This window comes from Eumetopias jubatus, unplaced genomic scaffold (genome assembly GCF_037043125.1).
Source record: "Eumetopias jubatus isolate StellerSeaLion01/CBP00866 unplaced genomic scaffold, mEumJub1_p1.0 scaffold_4, whole genome shotgun sequence".
Lineage (NCBI taxonomy): Eukaryota > Metazoa > Chordata > Mammalia > Carnivora > Otariidae > Eumetopias > Eumetopias jubatus.
In genome coordinates, this window is record NW_028274810.1 from 242,933 (window position 1) to 264,469 (window position 21,537).

A 21,537-nucleotide genomic window follows, 5' to 3' on the forward strand; every position below is an offset into this window, starting at 1 on the left:
GATGGAACGTAAAGAGGCTGAGAAAAAGAGGGAGAAACAACTACAGGATCACGAGGGCAGAATTCGAGAGATAAGTGATTCGATAAGACGAAACAACATTAGAATAATTGGGATCCCAGAAGAAGAAGAAAGAGAGAGAGGGGCAGAAGGTATATTGGAGCAAATAATAGCAGAGAACTTCCCTAATGTGAGGAAGGAAACAGGCATCAAAATCCAGGAGGCACAGAGAACCCCTCTCAAAATCAATAAAAATAGGTCAACACCCCGACATCTAATAGTAAAACTTACGAGTCTCACAGACAAAGAGAAAATCCTGAAAGCAGCTCGGGAGAAGAGATATGTAACCTACAAGGGTAAAAATATTAGATTGGCAACAGACCTATCCACAGAGACGTGGCAGGCCAGAAAGGACTGGCAAGATATCTTCAGAGCACTAAACGAGAAAAATATGCAGCCAAGAATACTATATCCAGCTAGGCTGTCATTGAAAACAGAAGGAGAGATAAAAAGCTTCCAGAACAAACAAAAACTAAAGGAATTTGCAAACACGAAACCAGCCCTCCAAGAAATATTGAAAGGGGTCCTCTAAGCAAAGAGAGAGCCTAAAAGCAGCAAAGATCAGAGAGGAACACAGACAACATACAGTAACAGTCACCCTACAGGCAATACAATGGCACTGAATTCATACCTTTCAATAGTTACCCTGAATGTAAATGGGCTCAATGCCCCAATCAAAAGACACAGGCTCTCAGATTGGATTAAAAAACAAGACCCATCCATATGCTGTCTGCAAGAGACTCATTTTAGACCCAAAGACACCCCCAGATTGAAAGTGAGGGGGTGGAAAACCATTTACCATGCTAATGGACACCAAAAGAAAGCTGGGGTGGCAATCCTTATATCAGACAAACTAGATTTTAAAACAAAGACTGTAATAAGAGATGAGGAAGGACACTATATCCTACTTAAAGGGTCTATCCAACAAGAAGACCTAACAATCGTAAATATCTATGCCCCGAACGTGGGAGCAGCCAATTATATAAGGCAATTAATAACAAAAGCAAAGAAACACATTGACAACAATACAATAATAGTGGGGGACTTTAACACCCCCCTGACTGAAATGGACAGATCCTCTAAGCAAAAGATCAACAAGGAAATAAAGACTTTCAATGACACACTGGACCAAATGGACTTCACAGACATATTCAGAACATTCCATCCCAAAGCAACGGAATACACATTCTTCCCTAGTGCCCATGGAACATTCTCCAGAATTGATCACATCCTAGGTCACAAATCAGGTCTCAACTGGTACCAAAAGATTGGGATCATTCCCTGCATGTTTTCAGACCACAGGGCTTTGAAACTAGAACTCAATCACAAGAGGAAAGTCGGAAAGAACTCAAATACATGGAGGCTAAAGAGCATCCTACTAAAGAATGAATGGGTCAACCAGGAAATTAAAGAAGAATTTAAAAAATTCATGGAAACCAATGAAAATGAAAACACAACTGTCCAAAATCTTTGGGATACAGCAAAGGCAGTCCTGAGAGGAAAGTATATAGCAATACAAGCCTTTCTCAAGAAACAAGAAAGGTCTCAAATACACAATCTAACCCTACACCTAAAGGAGCTGGGGAAAGAACAGCAAATAAAGCCTAAACCCAGCAGGAGAAGAGAAATAATAAAGATCACAGCAGAAATCAATGAAATAGAAACCAAAAGAACAGTAGAACAGATCAACGAAACTAGGAGCTGGTTCTTTGAAAGAATTAACAAGATTGATAAACCCCTGGCCAGACTGATCAAAAAGAAAAGAGAAATGTCCCAAATCAACAAAATCATGAATGAAAGAGGAGAGATCACAACCAACACCAAAGAAATAAAAACAATTATAAGAACACATTATGAGCAACTCTATGCCAGCAAATTAGATAACCTGGAAGAAATGGGTGCATTCCTAGAGATGTATCAACTACCAAAACTGAACCAGGAAGAAATAGAAAACCTGAATAGACCTATAACCACTAAGGAAATTGAAGCAGTCATCAAAAATCTCCCAAGAAACAAAAGCCCAGGGCCAGATGGCTTCCCAGGGGAATTCTATCAGACATTTAAAGAAGACTTAATACCTATTCTCCTGAAACTGTTCCAAAAAATAGAAATGGAAGGAAAACTGCCAAACTCATTTTATGAGGCCACCATTACCTTGATCCCAAAACCAGACAAAGATCCCATCAAAAAGGAGAATTACAGACCAATATCCTTGATGAACATGGATGCAAAAATTCTCACCAAAATACTAGCCAATAGGATCCAACAGTACATTAAAAGGATTATTCACCACGACCAAGTGGGATTTATCCCTGGGCTGCAAGGCTGGTTCAACATCCGCAAATCAATCAACGTGATACAATACATTAACAAAAGAAAGAACAAGAATCATATGATTCTCTCAATAGATGCAGAAAAAGCATTTGACAAAGTACAGCATCCTTTCTTGATCAAAACTCTTCAAAGTATAGGGATAGAGGGTACATACCTCAATATCATAAAAGCCATCTACGAAAAACCTACAGCGAATATCATTCTCAATGGGGAAAAGCTGAGAGCTTTTCCCCTAAGGTCAGGAACGCGGCAGGGATGTCCACTCTCACCACTGCTATTCAACATAGTATTAGAAGTCCTAGCCACAGCAATCAGACAACAAAAAGAAATCAAAGGCATCCAAATCGGCAAAGAGGAAGTCAAACTCTCACTCTTTGCAGATGATATGATACTGTATGTGGAAAACCCAAAAGACTCCACCCCAAAACTGCTAGAACTCACACAGGAATTCAGTCACGTAGCAGGCTATAAAATCAATGCACAGAAATCAGTGGCATTCCTATACACCAACAACAAGACAGAAGAGAGACAAATCAAGGAGTCGATCCCATTCACAATTGCACCCAAAAGCATAAGATACCTAGGAATAAGTTTAACCAAAGAGGCAAAGGATCTGTACTCAGAAAACTATAAAATACTCATGAAAGAAATTGAAGAAGACACAAAGAAATGGAAAAACGTTCCATGCTCATGGATTGGAAGAACCAACATTGTGAAGATGTCAATGCTACCTAGAGCAATCTACACATTCAATGCAATCCCCATCAAAATACCATCCATTTTTTTCAAAGAAATGGAACAAATAATCCTAAAATTTGTATGGAACCAGAAGAGACCCCGAATAGCCAGAGGAATCTTGAAAAAGAAAAGCAAAGCTGGCGGCATCACAATTCCGGACTTCCAGCTCTATTACAAAGCTGTCATCATCAAGACAGTATGGTACTGGCACAAAAACAGACACATAGATCAATGGAACAGAATCGAGAGCCCAGAAATGGACCCTCAACTCTATGGTCAACTTATCTTTGACAAAGCAGGAAAGAATGTCCAGTGGAAAAAAGACAGTCTCTTCAACAAATGGTGTTGGGAAAATTGGACAGCCACATGCAGAAGAATGAAACTGGATCATTTCCTTACACCACACACAAAAATAGACTCCAAATGGTTGAAAGACCTAATCGTGAGACAGGAGTCCATCCAAATCCTAAAGGAGAACACAGGTAACAACCTCTTCGACCTCAGCCGCAGCAACTTCTTCCTAGAAACATCACCAAAGGCACAGGAAGCCAGGGCAAAAATGAACTATTGGGATTTCATCAAGATAAAAAGCTTTTGCACAGCAAAAGAAACAGTCCACAAAACCAAAAGACAACCGACAGAATGGGAGAAAATATTTGCAAATGACATATCAGATAAAGGGCTAGTGTCCAAAATCTATAAAGAACTTATCAAACTCAACAACCAAAGAACAAATAATCCAATCAAGAAATGGGCAGAAGACATGAACAGACATTTTTCCAAAGAAGACATCCAAATGGCCAACAGGCACATGAAAAAGTGCTCCACATCGCTCGGCATCAGGGAAATCCAAATCAAAACCTCAATGAGATACCACCTCACACCCGTCAGAATGGCTAAAATTAACAAGTCAGGGAACGACAGATGTTGGCGGGGATGTGGAGAAAGGGGAACCCTCCTACACTGTTGGTGGGAATGCAAGCTGGTGCAACCCCTCTGGAAAACAGTATGGAGGTTCCTCAAACAGTTGAAATTAGAGCTACCGTTCGATCCAACAATTGCACTACTGGGTATTTACCCCAAAGATACAAATGTAGGGACCCGAAGGGGTACGTGCACCCCAATGTTTATAGCAGCAATGTCCACAATAGCCAAACTGTGGAAAGAGCCAAGATGTCCATCGACAGATGAATGGCTAAAGAAGAAGTGGTATATATACACAATGGAATATTATGCAGCCATCAAAAGGAATGAGATCTTGCCATTTGCAACGACGTGGATGGAACTGGAGGGTGTTATGCTGAGTGAAATAAGCCAATCAGAGAAAGACATGTATCATATGACCTCACTGATATGAGGAATTCTTAATCTCAGGAACAAACTGAGGGTTGCTGGAGTGGTCGGGGGTGGGAGGGATGGGGTGGCTGGGTGATGGACATTGGGGAAGATATGTGCTACGGTGAGCGCTGTGAGTTGTGTAAGACTGTTGAATCACAGATCTGTACTTCTGAAACAAATAACGCAACATATGTTAAGAAAAAAGAAAAAGAAGAAGATGGCAGGAGAGGAAGAATGAAGGGGAGTAAGTCAGAGGGGGAGACGAACCAGGAGAGATGACGGACTCTGAAAAACAAACTGAGGTTTCTGGAGGGGAGGAGGGTGGGGGGATGGGTTAGCCTGGTGATGGGTATTGAGGAGGGCACGTTCTGCATGGAGCACTGGGTGTTATGAACAAACAATGAATCATGGAACAGTACACCAAAACAAATTATGTAATATATGGTGATTAACATAACAATAAAAAATGAAAAAAAAAATGTAACCTTCCTTGGAAGTCAGTGTAGTTGATATCATTTGTAAGATGTACAAATTGAGAGAAAAAAGATGGGTGGGGCACCTGGCTGGCTCAGGTGGTAGAACACGCGATTCTTGATCTTGGGTTCATGAGTTTGGGTGTGAAGCCTACTTAAAAGATGGGTAACTTGTCTTAGGCAGTATGTATTGACTCAGCATTAGAACTTTGACTTTATATAGGTCTAAATCTAAAGTCACTGGGTCATAGGATTTAAACATTTAAAGATTTAAATTGAAACCAACCATTAAAATGATTTAAGAATCTCTTGTGCTGCCTTGGGCTTTTGTTCACTGATGAAATCATTGAAATTATAGACTTAAAATAAAACTACATTTTTGTAAAGTTGAAGGCACAGTAATACCCAGAGAGGAGCTCCTCCTTATGTAACATTCTTATTCCATTATTATCAGACTCTCCACCTGACATCATTCTGGAAGCAGCATACTAGACAGGTAACCTGGTGCTCTAAGCAGTACCGTCCAGTAGAAAGATAGCAAAAGCCACATGTTAAATTTTAAACTTAGTAGTAGCCACATTTTAAAAAGGAAAAAAATCGAGTGAAATTAATAAAGCATATATTTTATTTAACCTATACACAAAGTGTTATATTCAACATGTAATTAATATAAAATATCAATGAGATTTTACCCTTTTTTTTTTTCCTTACTAAGTTTTTGAAATCTCGGGTATATTTTGCACTTCTAGCACATCTCAATTTGGTCTGGCTGTGTTTCAGGTGTCTGATAGTCACATGTGGCTAGTGGCTACTGTATTGGACAAAGTAGCTCTATAGAGTTAGGGAAAGTATAGGAAGAGAACTCAGTCTGACAGCTTCATATAGAGGAAAACTTAAATAACGGTTATTTTTAATGACGGCCCTGAGTCAAGAAAAGATTAAATGTAACTTAGTGCTGTCCTTTTAAGAATGTGGAAAGCCATGATTTTTTTTTTTAAAGATTTCTGTCAAATACAGTCATACAGTTGAGAAGCTGTGTTTCTTGGAAACTGGACTCAATGTGGAACACTGTTTCCTGGTCACCCAATAAGTTAGAGTTAGAAATCAAAATTGTTCAACTTTACCTAGAGCTTTCAGAACAGAAGAAGCTGCTTCATGTGTCTGTCTCCTATATTTTGTTCCATCTCTGTAAACTCTGGACAAGAGTAATATCAACTAGCAGAAGACAGAAGAGAGGCAGATGAGGACAGACTGTGCTGGAACTGAGTCTGAATAGAAAGTTTTTGATAGTAAAATGCAAAGAGACCCTTCATTTTATAAATGAAGCAACTGTGGCCAACTGATTCACATAAATAGTCTATTATGTTGTCTGGATTACAGAATAAATCTGTTAAATAGAATTAGATCCCAATAGAATAGGGAATTTTCACCTTCTTGTTCTTTTGTCACTCCGATCCTGGGTGAGTTACTCTGTACTTGTGTCATCATGGGTAGATTACAGATAATACTAGTAATCTACCTTCATAGAGTTGTGAGGATTAAATGAGTTAATCCGGAGCACTTCCAACAGTCTCTGGTGTATACTATGTGCTCAAACAGTTGCCTCTCTTAGTCATCTGTAGAGCATGAATAGAGTTCAAATGTTTCATTGAATTCTTACAAAGTCTTTAATACAACTCTTTCTAACCCATAATCAGGTTAACTTCTAAAGTATAAATCAAAAATCAATCAATAAAAGCCATGCTTTACATAAGTTTATGCCTTCTTTCCTCAAAGTCAGGCATCGTACAGCTGTATCTGAGAAGAGGGTTCAGCTTCCACCCGCTGCTTCATCTCTATTTCCCTAGCGTGTGTGTTTTCCTTCTAAGCTTCTGCGTTGGGCTGCTGACCTTATTTCCACTCAAAAAATTTTCCTCTGCTTTTAGTCTGTAGGAGCCCCTTTTTGACTTCCATCTCCTTGATTACCCATTTTCAATGCTTGGAAATTGCAAAAGTAGTTGAGACTTAAGAAATATACTAACAGTAGTAAATGGCATCTATTTATATTCTGTTTTTATATCTTAATTGTAACAAACCAAGTGCAGACAAACAGGAAAGTTTGCATAAGGATTTAGTATTGAAATAGGAAAGAATTTTTGTTAATTAATTTAGATCTGATAATAGCATTAGGGCTGTATAAGAAAATTACCATGTATTTTAGAGATGCATACTGAATGGATAGGGGTAGAGTCACAGGATGTCTAGAACTCTTTTTTTTTAAGATTTTATTTATTTATTTGCCAGAGAGACAGTGAGAGAAGGAACACAAGCAGGGGGAGTGGGAGAGGGAGAGGGAGAAACAGGCTTCCTGCAGAGCAGAGAGCCTGATTATGGGGCTCGATCCCAGGACCTTGAGATCATGACCTGAACCGAAGGCAGATGCCCAACAACCGAGCCACCCAGGCGCCCTGGAACTTACTTTAAAATAGTTAAGCCCAAAGGGGGTATACTGAAATAAGGATGGCAAAATTTTGATAATTTAAGAATCAGTATGTTGGATTTCATTTTACTATTTTTCTATTTTAAATTTTCATTAAAAATATGGGGGGGGGGGCACCTGGGTGGCTCAGCTGGTTAAGCGTCTGCCTTCGGCTCAGGTCATGATCCCGGGGTCCTGGGATCAAGTCCCACATCAGGCTCCCAGCTCAGCAGGGAGCCTGCTTCTCCCCCTGACCTTCTCCCCTCTCATGCTGTTTCTCTCTCTCTCTCAAATAAATAATTAAAATCTTTAAAAAAAAATTATGGGGGGCATGCCTGGGTGGCTCAGTTGGTTGGGCATCTGCCTTTGGCTCACATAATGATCCCAGGGGCCTGGGATCGAGTCCTGCATCGGGCTCCCTGCTCAGCGGGGAGTCTGCTTCTCCCTCTGCTGCCGCCCCCCCCGCGCTTGTGCTCTCTGTCTCTACCTACCTCTGACAAATAAAATATTTAATAAAAATAAAGTAAAAATATTATAGGGGTTAAGTGGCTGACTTTGGCCCAGGTCATGATCCCAGGGTCCTGCTTCTCCCTCTCCCTCTGCCTGCCGCTCCCCCTGCTTGTGCTCGCTGTCAAATCATCTTTAAAAAATACATATTTCTTATTTTATTTTATTATGTTAGTAAAAAAATATTTTAAAAAATGTATGTGAAGTAAAATAATTGTCAGTCAAGGTTTTTCAGTTTATTTGGTGCATTTTATTTATAAATAATTTCTATGCAGAGTTGACATGTCTTTCCTAGGAAGAAGTTAAGAATTCCAATCACGTATCAATTTTTCTCTACTTTAGGTGGATTAGTAATAGAGAAACAGTGCTTTGATCCCAATTGTACACACATTGTTGTGGGACATCCACTTCGAAACGAGAAGTATTTAGCCTCAGTGGCAGCTGGGAAATGGGTGCTTCATCGCTCCTACGTGGAAGCATGCCGGACTGCTGGACACTTCGTGCTGGTATGTATTCAAACTAACATGAAGAATCATTTTTCGTTAAAAGTAATTGTCCTAATTGATTCTAGTATCTACACTAACCATTCATATAATTGAAATAACCAAATATGACCAATTAGATTATACCAATTTTACAAGGTCCAGATTAACAGAGCAAAAAAATTTAGAGATCACAGACCCAGATTCTCAGTTATATGAGTTTTATTTAATTTTAATCTGGGCTTTTTTTTCCCCCTCTTTGGAATAACATTAGAAAACTTCAGGATTACTTCATTGTAAACTTTTTATCCTTACTGCCAGCCCATTAAATATTAAATTGTTTGGGGACGTGTGGGTGGCTCAGTCAGTTAAGCATCTGCCTTTGGTTCAGGTCATGATCGCAGGGTACCGGGATCAAGTCCCGCATTGGCTCCTTGTTCGGTGGGGAGCGTGCTTCTCCCTCAGCCCCTCCCCCCTGCTCATGCTCACACTCAGCTCGCTCTCCCTCTGACAAAATCTTTTTAAAAAAGAACATTTTTTTTTAAATATTGTCTGAAATATTTTGGTCCCTAACTAACCATCACAGTAATATCTATCATGTAGTTTTTGAAGTTTTCAATCAAGATCCCTTAGGGATATGATTTCTTTGGACAGGTAATCAAGGTGTTAACACATACCTCCACTGAGAACATGTCCTTCTGTGAAGTTCATCTTAAAATGGATGAAGCCCAATAATCTATATATTACCAATTACTAAGGTGTAGTTACCTGTATTTCTTAGAAACGTATGCAGTATTTTTCTGATTTCTAATTAAAAGCCAGATATACTTGACCCTCCTATGAAGCCAAATTAATGTACATTTCTTTCCTCTATGTTCATAAACTGATGCTTATTTAGTGCTCTGTATTTATAACAACTGAATGTATAGCTTTTAACTCTTAAATGATCGTGGACTCCTTGAGGACATATTGTAGGACCAGATCCAAAGTTTATTCTACTAATTGTCTAGGAAGAAGACTATGAATGGGGAAGTAGTTCCATACTCGATGTTTTGACTGGAATCAATGTTCAGCAACGAAGACTAGCACTTGCAGCAATGAGATGGAGGAAAAAACTCCAGCAAAGACAAGAATCAGGCATCGTTGAGGTATTAACATATATATGGTGATATGAACGGCATTCAGTGTCATGACTATTACAGATTTTAATTTTAAGAGAATATGCTTATTAACAAAATAATAATTCTACTTGTCTTTTATGCTTTGTTGATATACTTAGTTTGGGCATTCTAAATTGGGCTTAATGTTAATTCCTAATTTTAATTATGATTACAAGGAAGATATATATAATGTTGATGGCTCTATTAAAAATATATGTGTAAATGGGGTGCCTGGGTGGCTCAGGCAGTTAGGCATCCAATTCTTGATTTTAACTCAGGTCATGATCTTAGGGTGATGAGATCAAGCCCTGCCATCGGACTCCTCGCTCAGCCTGGAGTTTGCTGGAGATTCTCTCCCTCTTCCTCTGCCTCTCTCCCCACTGTGCATGTGCACACTAGTGCACATACTGTCTCTTAAATACATAAATCTTTTATTATTATTATTTTTTTAAGATTTTGTTTATTTGACAGAGAGAGACACAGCCAGAGAGGGAACACAAGCAGGGGGAGTGGGAGGGAGAAGCAGACTCCCCGCTGAGCAGGGAGCCCAATGCGGGGCTCGATCCCAGGACACTGAGATCATGAGCTGAGCCGAAGGCAGATGCCTAACGACTGAGCCACCCAGGCACTCCCATAAGTCTTTTTTTTTTTAAAAGTAAAAAGACATAAAAATAATTTAAATATATGTGTAAAATGTGACCCATACTGTATTTCTTCCAAAGACTCTTCAGCATCTACCTTCAAGGGTTCTTAACATGGGATCCACAGACTCTCCCAAAGGAGTTGTAGATCACATTCAGGAAGGCTGTTTATACACTTTGGATGGGGCAGGGAATACATCCTTATTTTTACTAACCTCCAATTGAAAACATTTCCTTTTATTATAGAAGTCTAGGTAAAAATCACAGCACTATTAATAGTACTTGTGATTTTACCCCAACAGAAATAAGATATCTTTGCTTTGCATTATAATTCCAAGTATCTTGAGATACTGCTTATGTTCAATTTTTTTTCATTGAAATATAGTTGATGCACAGTGTTACATTAGTTTCAGGTATGTAACAGATTTGACAACAATTCATTATGCTCACCACAAGTGTAGCTACCATCTGTCTTTATACTTCAAAATTATAATAATCTATCCAGCCACCACTATTTATTTAATTCATTAATATAGAAGCACATCTGTCACAAATTTGTAAATATTTTATTTTTAATAAAATGGGTTTTTTTGTAATCCTTTACACTTTATGTTAAAACCAGTATTTTAAAACATTATTAATATAGCACAGAAATTACATTTCAATAAAGCTGTTTCTTTAAAAGAATTATTTAGAGAACAGATCCATAGGTTTCACTGGACTGTCAAAGGGGTCCATGGCTCACATAAAGGTTAGAAACCCAAGTTTTAAATAATCTTGTGCGATGTATTCTGAGTTCTCTCCTGTGTCCAAGCCCTTGTTAGCCTTAATTCCCTTCTTTTAGAGTAATTCCACTGGCTTTTGTTGTTATTCCCTAGTGAAATGTTTTATATTTCTAATTCACAAACATTTTCAAGAGAAATATAAGGAGGGCTTCATCTAATTTGAGAAGTTGTGCATTAAGTTCTACCCTGGATTAATTATAAGAAAAAATACAAGAAAAGGCTAAACAAAAGTCAAGTTGCTTTGTTTTCATGTTATTCATTAAAACATTTTCCTTCATTCTTCAAGTATTTATTGATGACCTACTGTGTGCCAAACACCATGGTTGTGTGTTTTCAGAATATTCTGACCAGAGACAATTACCACTGTGGCACTTGGTAAAGGTTATAAGATTATTTGTTGACATAAAACTAAATTTACAGATAAAATAATGTATTATTTGCATTTATTTCCCAAATAATTTCAACACTGATTATATTTTCATTTGTAGGGGGCATTTAGTGGGTGGAAAGTTATCTTATATGTTGACCAATCCCGAGAAGCAGGATTCAAACGCCTTCTTCAGTCAGGAGGAGCAAAGGTTTGTATTCAGTCAATTTACAGAATTTTTTACACAAATTATTTTTCAAACAAGGTTGCTATGATCAGTTCTTAATTTTCGGTACTTGGTGAGATGACAATCCTTAAGTACAGATGATACAGTTGAACTACTCTGGGAAACTGATAGCTTCTTATTTCTTATTTTTTCTTTAGGTACTACCTGGTCATTCTGTACCTTTATTTAAAGAAGCCACACATCTCTTTTCTGACTTCAATAAACTGAAACCAGATGACTCAGGGGTTAATATAGCAGAAGCTGCCACCCAAAATGTGTACTGCTTGAAAACAGAGTACATTGCTGATTATCTGATGCAGGTTTGTAAGATTTTGTCCTTGATCTCCTCATCACCAGAGATAGGCTTATATATATAGGGATGTGACCACACAGCAAAACCCTTGGCTTGTTTATTAATAGCATGTTTGGCTCCAGTTCGCTTTCATTTCATTCAGTTTCATTCTACTTTCTATAATAATGAGTACATATGTAAACATTTAGCTTGGAGTTAAATGAAGCAGGTATAAAAATCTAAGTACCTCTGGGCGCCTGGGTGGCTCAGATGGTTAAGTGACTGCCTTCGGCTCAGGTCATGATCCTGGAGTCCCGGGATCGAGTCCCACATCGGGCTCCCTGCTCAGCAGGGAGTCTGCTTCTCCCTCTGACCCTCCCCCGTCTCATGCTCTCTCTCTCTTTATCTCCTTCTCTCTCTCAAATAAATAAAATCTTAAAAAAAAATTAAAAAAAATCTAAGTACCTCTAAAAGTTTTAAAAGTGCCCTCTATAATGTTGGAATATTGCTGTTCACAAATAGCCTAAGTTTTGATTTGAATGAGCAAAGAAAAATCTTTCTGATGCCAGAACACCTAAAATGCCATCAGGAATCAGCAAGGTAGGATACATGATAATAAATGTCTCACTCCAAAGGATTTCAAACATAATGGTATAGAAATAAGGGGAAGCCAAAACTTAGCCTGCTGTGTAATTTTTACTGTTTGTGTTTGGGAGTTGCTCAGGATATATAGAAAGAATGGCTAAAACATAAACAATAAAACCTTTGTCATAAAGCGGTGGGATGTACTGATTGGAATTGGTAAGCCAATACTAACTCCTAGAAACACCTAAATCACTTTTTTTAAAAACTCAAGTTTTTTTGTTCCCTGCTTTTCTCAGGGTTGTATTGTGTGTCAGACACTAGATTTCTGGAGGAATGCAGTGGGGGGAGTGGGCTGCTCTGTATTTCTACATCTGAGCTCATTATTTCCTACCTAGCTCTCAGAAGTAGATAAAACAGAATACTTCTGTGGGGGCAAAGCAGTAGACTAGGGAAGGGAGAGTAGTGACTTCATGTTCAAGTTCATGGTCAAGATAAGCCAAGCACAAGTAAGGCTCTTGAGATAGGCCCACCCCAGTGTTCTGACCTCAGGTTAAATGCTGAGGGGGGGGCGGGGGGGAGCATTAATTAAAAAGCTGGGTGCAGTGGCTGCAGGGATCTTGGTGATGAAAGCCTTCAACATGTCCTTAGCCATACTGTTCCAATCTGGATGGTCACCGTCTACTTCTACAAACTGGTGTCATCCCAGGATCTCCATTCATCATCCTTTCTCTTCTCTGTTGGATCTCCTGTTTCTATATCCCATGTCATCCTGATCTGCTCTCATCTGGTTGAAGGTGTTCTTATAGTAACTTCTTGAGAAAGCACATGGGAGATAAACTGAGATTTTCTTTGTGTGAAAATTCTTTTTTTCCGTGATTGCATTTCTTTTATCGTTTAGATGGGCATCAAATTCTAGGTTGGAACCTATTTTCTCCTTAGACTTTTGATTGCTTATCTCCTTGCTTCTAGTGTTGCTGTTGAGTAGTTAAAGCCATTTTGATTCATAATCTGTTATATGTAACTAATCTAGTAGGAAGCTCTTTTTGTCCCTAGTTTTCTGAAATTTCAAAATGATAGGCTATCATGAGGGTCTCTTTTTATTATACTGCACGTGGTAGGCCTCTTCTGGTTTGGTAACTTGTGTCTTTCAGTTCTGGGAAATCTTGAATTATTTCAATGATGATTTTTTTTCCCTCCACTTTCTGTTCTCTCTAGTACTTCTGCTACTTGTATATTGGATCTTCTTATTTCACCACTATTTTTATAATCTTCACTTTTTGAGAGGTTCCCTCAGTTCAGTCTTCTCCTTTTATCAGCTCTTCATTTTGCGATCATGTTTTTAATAATCAGGACCTTTTTAAAAGTTTTTTGAATTTACATTTTAATTTTTTAATATCTTTTTTGCTTCATAGATGTAATACCTTCTACTGGATCTCAGAGGATTTATTGATTTTTTTTTAACTTATTTCGGTATATTCTCTATCCACTAAACTGCATTTTCCTCTTTGTTTGGGTCTTTGTCTAAGCTGATTGGAAGTACTGAGCACACAGTTGGGTCTTGGCAGTTTTGATCCGGATGCAATAGTCTTTGTGGTCTAATTGTTGGGGACTGTCGTCTGGGTTCATACTTGCATATACTTCTTGAATTGTTTCAATTGCTCCAAAGAGGAATCTTCCAGTCTGCCTGAAGGAAGAATCTGGCCACCTTTTTTTTTTTTTTTGAGATACAATGACATATGACATTAATTTCAGATGTTCAGCATAAGAGTTGTATGTATTCATGACTATATATGCAAAATTATCACCATACATAATGAGATTTTCTTTCTTATGATAAGAACTCCCAAGATTGAGTCTCTTCCAACTTTCAAATATACCATACAATATTAACAACTACAGTCACCATGTTGTATATTACATCCTCAGGGCTTATTTTATAACTGTAAGTTTGTACCTCTTGTTCACCCTTACCCATTTCCCCCAGCCCTCACACCCTGCATCTAGCAACCCCCAGTCAGTTCTTTGTATCTATCTCATTTGGGTTTTTTTTTATTTTTTTATTTTTTTAAGATTTTATTTATTTATTTGACAGAGAGCACACGAGCAGGGGGAGTGCAAGAGGGAGAAGCAGGCTCCTTACTGAGCAGGGAGCCCGATGCGGCAGTCAATCCCAGGATCCTGGGATCATGACCTGAGCCGAAGGCAGATGCTTAACTGACTGAGCCACCCAGGCACCCGTTTTTTATATTAGGTTCCACTTGTAAGTGAAATCATCTAGTATTTGTCTTTTTCTGACTTATTTCACTTTGCATCATGCCATCAAGGTCCATCCATGTTGCTGCAGTTGGCAGGGTTTCCTTGGCTGAAATATTTTTTTATGGCTGATTAATCCATTGTGTGTGTGTGTGTGAATTTTCTTTATCCATCTGTCAGTGGACACTCAGGTTTTCATATCTTAGCTATGGTAAATAATGCTGCAGTGAACATAGGAGAGCAGATATCTTTTTGAATTAATGTTTTTATTTCTTTTGGATAAATACATAGAGGTTGGAACTGTTGAATCATAAGGTAGTTCCTTTTTTTTAAGATTGTATTTAACACAGTGTTATTAGTTTCAGGTGTGCAATATAATGATTCAACAATTGCTCAGTGCTCATCGAACTAAGTGTACTCTTAAGGTAGTTATATTTTTAATTTTTTGAGGAAAAAAAAATAATGGCTGCATCAGTTTACATTCCCACCAGAAGTACACAAGAGTTCTCGTTTCTCCATATCCTCATCAACACTTGTCTTTTTGATAACAGCTATTCCAACATGTGTTAGGTAATATCTTGTTATGATTTTGATTTGCGTTTCTTTGATGATTAGTGACGTTGAGCACCTTTTCGTATACCTGTTGACCATCTGTGTCTTTGGGGAAATGTCTATTCAGATCTCTGCCCATTTTTTAATCACATGGTTTGGGATATTAACCCCTATCCGATAGATGATTTGCAAATATTTTCTCCCTTTCTTAGGTTGCCTTTCCTTTTGCTGATGGTGTCCTTTACTATGCATGAGCTTTTTAATTTGATGTCTCCCCACATGTTAATTTTTGCTTGTGTTTCTTTTCATTTTGGTGTGAAATCCAAAAAATTTTTACCAAGACCAATGTCAGAGAGCTCATGACGTATATTTTCTTTTAGTTTTATAGTTTCATGTCTTTCATCCGAATCTTTAATCCATTTTGAGTTTATTTTTGTGTATGGTATAAGATAGTGGTCCTGTTTCAGTCTTTTGCATGTAGCTGTCTAGTTTTTCCAACACCATTTATTGAAGAAACTGTCCTTTTCCTTTTGTATGTTCTTGGCTCCTTTGTAATTGATCGAGTATGCCTGGGTTTATTTCAGGGTTTTCTGTTCTGTTCTCTTGATCTGTGTGTCTGTGTATGTGGTAGTACCATACTGTTTGGTTACCATAGTTTTGTAATACAGTTTAAAATCAGGGAGCATGATGCCTCCAGCTTTGTTCTCCTTTCTCAAGATTGCTTTGGCTAGGGGCGCCTGAGTGGCTCAGTCATTAAGCGTCTGCCTTCGGCTCAGGTCATGATCCCAGGGTCCTGGGATCGAGCCCCGCATCAGGCTCCCTGCTCCACGGGAAGCCTGCTTCTCCCTTTCCCGCTCCCTCTGCTTGTGTTCCCTCTCTCGCTGTGTCTCTCTGTCAAAAAATAAATAACTCTTAAAAAAAAAAAAAGATTGCTTTGGCTATTTGGAGTCTTTGTGATTCCATACAAACTTTAGGATTGTTAGTTCTATTTCTAGAAAAAATGCCATTGAAATTTTGATAGGGATTGCATTGAATCTGTGGGTTGCTTTGGGTAGTGTGGACATTTTAATAGTGTTAATTTTTCCAGTCCATGAGCATGGAATATCTTTCCATTTATTTGTGTCATCTTCTATTTCATCAGTGTTGCCTAGTTTTCTTTTTTTTAAGATTTTATTTATTTGACAGAGAGAGAAATAGCAAGAACAGGAACACAAGCAGGGGGAGTGGGAGAGGGAGAAGCAGGCTTCCCGCCGAGCAGGCAGCCCAATGCAAGGCTCAATCCCAGGACCTGAGCCGAAGGTAGACGCTTAAGACTGAGCCACCGAGGCGCCCCAATGTTGTCTAGTTTTCAATGTACAAGTCTTTTATCTCCTTGATTAAATTTGTCCCTATTTTATTCTTGATGCAATTGTAAATGGAATTTTCCTTTATATTTGAAATGGCTTTCTTTTAAAAAGGGTATCGTTGGGTTTTTTTTATTCTTTAGACTGTTTAGTCCATCGTGTAATTATTGATATGATTGGATTTAGGGTTTTTTTTTTTTTTTTGCAGTTTTCAATTTGTCTTTGTTCCTGTGTTCTTTCTTTCTTGCCTTTTTTGTTGGAGGCAGGGTGTGTTTTGCTCTATGGATTATAATATACTTAACTTTTTATAGTCTAGCTAAAATGATATTGTGCCACTTCACATGGAATGTAGAAATCTTACACTCATATAGGTTCCTTTACTTCCCCTATCCTTTAAACCAGGGGCCAATAAACTGTAGCCCACAGGCCAAACCCTCTCCACTGCCTGTGTTACAAAGTTTTACTGGAACACAGCTCCATTCACTCATTTACATGTTCTCTCTTCTGCTTTTGCAGTGCAACACTGGGCTGAGTAATTGCAACAGAGACCATCTCTCCCACACAGCCTGAAATATTTAGTGTCCGGTCCTTCAACGTAAAGCAGGGGCCAGCAAACTTTCTGTAGACTTGTATATTTTCCCTTGTCTCTTACAGCTCCACAGAACAGTGTTCTGCCATAAAACAAAACTTGCTTAAACGGTCCTATGTATTTTGAGGAAATTAAAAGGAAAAATACAGTCTTATATTTATCCTATCTGGTATCAGTTTTCCTTCAGCCCAAAACTTTGATTTGTAGTATAAGTCTGATGGGACCAATTCTAGTTTTCTTTTATTTGAGAGTGTCTATTTTACCATTATGCCTGAAGGATCTTTTTGTAGGGCATAGGATTTAGGGTTGATAGTGTTTTTTACTAACGACTCCACTTTCTGCTGGCCTCCGTTATTTCTGAGAAGTCAGTGGTAATTTGATTTCTTCTCCTGTATGCAGTGCAGTGTCTCATTTTTTCTTCTGGCTGTTTCATCTTTGATTTTCACCATTTATGATACTTCCAGGTGTAGTTTCTTTATATTAATCCTGCTTTTTCTGCAGAGCTTCTTCAATCTGTAAATTTCTCTCTTTCACCAAACTTGAGAAATTTTGACAATTACTTCTCCATTCTTTCCTGTCTATATGGGAATTTAATCACTCGTACCTTTTGATATTGTCCCACAGGTCCCTCCCTCAGGTCCTTCAGGCCATATTTACTTTCTGTGTTTTCTGATTGACTAATTCCTATTTATTACTTCACTGATTTTTTTCCTGTTATTTTCATTCTAAAGGCTCTTACAGGAGATTTTCTTATTTAGATATTAAATTTTTTTATATCTAGAATCAGCTCTTTTTTATGGTTTCTATTTTTCTACTTTTTCATTTCACTCATTTCAAGGATAAGAGCTGCTTTGGTATCATTGTCTACTATTTCCAACATCGGGGTCATGAGCAAGACTGCTTTTATTTTGAGGTAATCGGTAGCTTTACATGCAATTGTAAGAAATAATAGTTTCCCCCAGGGGATGATATCTTGCAACAATATAAGACAGTATTACAGCCAGGATATTGACCTGATGCAATCCAAACTTATTCCGATTTCCCCACTTTTTTTTAAGATTTTATTTATTTGAGAGAGAGAGAATGAGAGAGAGCACGAGGGGGAAGAGGGTCAGAGGGAGAAGCAGACTCCCTGCTGAGCAGGAAGCCCGATGTGGGACTCGATCCCAGGACTCTGGGATCATGACCTGAGCCGAAGGCAGTCGCCTAACCAACTGAGCCACCCAGGCGCCCCCAATTTCCCCACTTCTGCTTCATGTGTCTGCCACCACAGTCAAGATACAGAACAATCTATCGCTACAGCAATCATTCATTTTGCCTTTTTTTTTTTTAACTACACCCACCTCCTTCCCTTCATTCTCTTCTCCCAGCGGTCTCTTACACCTGTCAACCACTAATCTGTTGTCAGTGTCTTTAAATCTTAAATGGAATCAATATAGTGTGTAATCTTTTCGGATTGGCTTTTTTTTTTTTTAAGATTTCATCTATTTATTTGACAGAGAGAGAGCAGGAACACAAGCAGGGGGAGTGGGAGAGAGAGAAGCAGGCCTCCCGTTGAGCAGGGAGCCTGATGTGGGATTCGATCCCGGGACTCCAGGATCATGACCTGAGCCGGAGGCAGACACTTAACGACTGAGCCACCCAGGCGCCCCGGCTTTTTTTTTTAGCAAGATTCCCTTCGGAATCATTCAGGTGTTGCTTGTATCAGTGATTTTATTACTTTTTATTGAACATTTGAGATCTACAGCTTAACCATTAGCCTATTGAAGGACATCTGGGTTGTTTCTACTTTGGGGCTATTATGACTAAAGCTGCTATGAACATTTTTTTGCACATATTTTATGTGGAAATAAGATTTCATTGCATTGGGATAAATTCCTAAGTGTGTTTCCAGAGTGGTCATATTTTACATTCCTACCACTGTTATAAGTGATCGTTTTTCTGTATCCTTATTGGCATTTGTCACTTTTTTTTAGCCATTTCAGTTGGTATGTAGTAATCTCTCATTGTGGTTTTAATTTGCAGTTCCATAATGGCTAGTCAAGAGTGAATGCCTTTGGTGTGCTTCATAAATGTCATGAGGTGTGAGGTTTTCACAGAAGGTGTGAAGTTTAGGTCACTCAGAATGTCCAATTGCTCCACCGTAAAAGAACTGTCCTCCACTTAGTTGCTTTTACACCTTGGTCAAAATTCAGTTTGGCATATGTTGGGGGTCTATTGATCTAGGTCTTTCCCTCTGCAATAGCATCTTTCTTCTTATATCTGATATTAGGTAGCGATTCCTCTTTACTCTTCTTTTTCAAGATCCTTTTAGCTTTTCTAGGGCCTATACCTTTTAAGTTTTTAAATAAGCTTATCTATATGCCTATGAAAACATCTTGCTACGATTTTGATAGGAATCACATTAAACCTACAGATCAATTTAAGTGAATTGACATCTTCACTATGTTCAGTCTTTCAGTCCATGAATACAGCATATTTAAGTCGTCTTTGATTTCCTTCATGAACATTTTGTAATTTTCAATACATATAAGTTTTAGATCTTTATTGGGTTTTTGGATTCTGATTGTTTTTTCTTGAGAATGGGTCATGTTCTTCAGATGTGGAGTAATTTGCATGCGTCTAAGTTGTAAAAACTAGATTCTGTTACGTTCCTTAGGGAATGCCATTCTGTTTGCTTACCAGGCACCTCTTGCAGTGAGTGCGGGATCAAAGCTTTAGCCTTACTTGAGCCGCCTCTGCGCATCCATGGTGAGAGGGCAAAGATTTGGGCAGATTTCATACCCGAGTGTGAGGCTTCCCCTGCTCCCTCCTGGGATTTCCCACCTCATTTTCCAGTGGCTGTGGTTTCAGGCCATTACTACATGTTTTCTGTTGTGACTTGGCCCTCATAATACCGACTTCTCCTTACAACAAAAACAAAAATGAAGAGAAATTCACTCCCTACCCAGTGTCAACCCCTTTGGTATTTGCCTGATCTCATTTCCTCTCCAGTGTCTTGGGGTAGTTGCTTTTAACATATTTGGGTCGGAAGTTGTCATCCAGGGAAGAGTTGAATCAAAAGGCACTTACTCAGTATTTTATGGTGATGCATTTTCATGTTTTCCAGTCTGCCATCTTGCTAGAAAATTTTTATCACACTTTTAATGAGGGAAAGGTCGTTTTGGGTTGGAATATGGTTGTGAGGAAGAGAATTTTAAGGGTTTTAGAGGCAATGTATGAATTTTGGCTTTAACTCCTGCTAGTTATATGTTATTTAACCTTTTTTTATCTTATCTGTAAAATAAAAAAACACCTACCTCACATGTTTAAATATTTTTAAAAATCGACACTAAGTATAAGGTGTCACTTCTTAACCATACCTTTTTACAAATGAAACCATTATCAAGATCTGAGCTGGCCCCATTCCACCTGAGCTATAAATCTATTTTTCTGATAAAAGGTGAGATTTTGTCACACAGGTTCTGTTCCCTAAATGTGATAAGTGCTAAGTAGCATACCTTAAAAGACAAATCTCAAGTTTTTTCTGGTTCAAAAGCACAGTCAAGGAAAAATGAACAGTGTTTTTCCCTTTTATAGGAATCCCCTCCTCAAGTAGAAAATTACTGTCTGCCAGAAGCGATTTCATTTCTTCCGAATAATAAGGAACCTGGGCCTGGATTATCACAGAAGAGGAAAGCTCCTACAGAGAAAAATAAAATCAAACGACCTAGAGTAAACTAATCATGTTTACTCTTTAGTCACCAAACATTAGTATTTTAATTATAAAGCCTGAATGTTACTGTCTTGGATTTGCATAGTAATTTAAAGACAAGCGGCTGTAGAAGAATTCAGCTTCAGAGTATAATGATGACCTTGCTTGTAGTTAGTTTTTAACACCTGAAATTTTAACCACTGAAATATTAACTTTTACCTGAAATAACAAAACAGATCCTCAGCCATCTTGTCATTAAACCACATTGAAGTGTGTATGGGGCTGTTTATTTAATATCCGAGGCTGTAGCTTAGTGGAAGTTTTAGTAAGGTGATGGATTTTACTTTAAAATGCCAGCTTTAATTCGTAACAATAAGGAAGTTATCAACTGGGATTTTTTTCATGTTTTCCCTGATTCTTCTCACCCCTTTCCCTCTTTTTAACAGGAGCCTGAGTACAAGGTTTGAGGAACTGAGGCTTTAAACTTAAATATGTGAGTGTATATATGTATATGCATGTTTGTACAGATCTCCATGATGTTTGCCAAGTTTGGGTGCCAAAACTTGGAAAATAATAAATAAAAGTGACTCAAATTAGTTAAGTTTTTAAATGCAAAGCATTTTGGTGTCCATTCTCTTTTTGAAGCAATAAATGATTTGTAAA

General features: G+C 38.2%; 1 protein-coding gene across 1 annotated transcript; it reads left to right on the plus strand.

Moving 5' to 3' along the window:
* Positions 1-8,353: 8,353 nt before the first annotated feature.
* LOC148164442 (DNA topoisomerase 2-binding protein 1-like) lies at positions 8,354-21,064 on the plus strand. The gene is made up of 5 exons (XM_088022891.1): positions 8,354-8,411; positions 9,398-9,535; positions 11,462-11,551; positions 11,725-11,886; positions 20,760-21,064. The coding sequence occupies exons 2-5, from the start codon at positions 9,485-9,487 to the stop codon at positions 20,901-20,903; spliced, it is 447 nt and encodes a 148-aa protein (XP_087879017.1). The 5' UTR covers positions 8,354-8,411; positions 9,398-9,484; the 3' UTR covers positions 20,904-21,064.
* Positions 21,065-21,537: the final 473 nt, after the last annotated feature.

What these genes read in the sequence shown, in the direction of transcription:
- LOC148164442 (XM_088022891.1), top strand. Translation starts at nt 9,485, where the DNA reads ATGAGATGGAGGAAAAAACTCCAGCAAAGACAAGAATCAGGCATCGTT. An exon ending in AAGAATCAGGCATCGTTGAG is followed by an intron (nt 9,536 to 11,461) that starts GTATTAACATAT and finishes TTTCATTTGTAG; the next exon opens with GGGGCATTTAGTGGGTGGAA. An exon ending in TTGCTGATTATCTGATGCAG is followed by an intron (nt 11,887 to 20,759) that starts GTTTGTAAGATT and finishes TCCCTTTTATAG; the next exon opens with GAATCCCCTCCTCAAGTAGA.